The 739-nt window shown below is 43.7% G+C and overlaps 1 protein-coding gene across 1 annotated transcript; it reads left to right on the forward strand.

Moving 5' to 3' along the window:
• Positions 1–24: 24 nt before the first annotated feature.
• On the forward strand, positions 25–705 carry LOC112138952 (histidine-rich glycoprotein-like). Its single transcript, XM_024261618.1, has one exon. The coding sequence runs from the start codon at positions 25–27 to the stop codon at positions 703–705; it is 681 nt and encodes a 226-aa protein (XP_024117386.1).
• The last annotated feature ends 34 nt before the right edge of the window (positions 706–739 follow it).

Consider the following 739-nt stretch of genomic DNA (forward strand, 5'->3'; position numbering starts at 1 on the left):
GATTAGAGTATGCTGTCCACCGCCATGTGTGGCCCCAACATCCACTACTATAACTACAGAAACTCCTACCACAACTACCACTACAACCACAGAGCCTCCAACCACAACACCTACTACTACTACCACTATGACTACCACTACAACCACAGAGACTCCTACCACAACACCTACTACAACTTCAACAACCACAGAAACTCCTACCACAACACCTACTACTACTACAACTACCACTACAACCACAGAGACTCCTACTACAACATCTACTACTACAAGCACTACGACTACCACAACAACCACAGAGACTCCTACTACAACACCTTCTACTCCTACTTCTACAACTACAGAAACTCCTACCACAACACCTACTACAACTACAACTACAACTACAGAAACACCTACCACAACATCGACTACTACAACAATTACCACTACAACCACAGAGACTCCTACTACAACATCTACTACTACTACTACTACTTCTACAACCACAGAGACTCCTACCACAACACCTACTACAACTACAACCACAGAGACTCCTACTACAACACCTACTACAACTTCGACAACCACAGAAACTCCTACCACAACACCTACTACTACTACTACAACTACAACTACCACTACAACCACGGAGACTCCTACTACAACACCAACTACAACTTTGACAACCACAGAAACTCCTACCACAACACCATCTACAACTAGTACTATAACCATTACAACTAGCGAACCTCCTACC

The sequence above is a fragment of the Oryzias melastigma genome, unplaced genomic scaffold (genome assembly GCF_002922805.2).
Source record: "Oryzias melastigma strain HK-1 unplaced genomic scaffold, ASM292280v2 sc01779, whole genome shotgun sequence".
Lineage (NCBI taxonomy): Eukaryota > Metazoa > Chordata > Actinopteri > Beloniformes > Adrianichthyidae > Oryzias > Oryzias melastigma.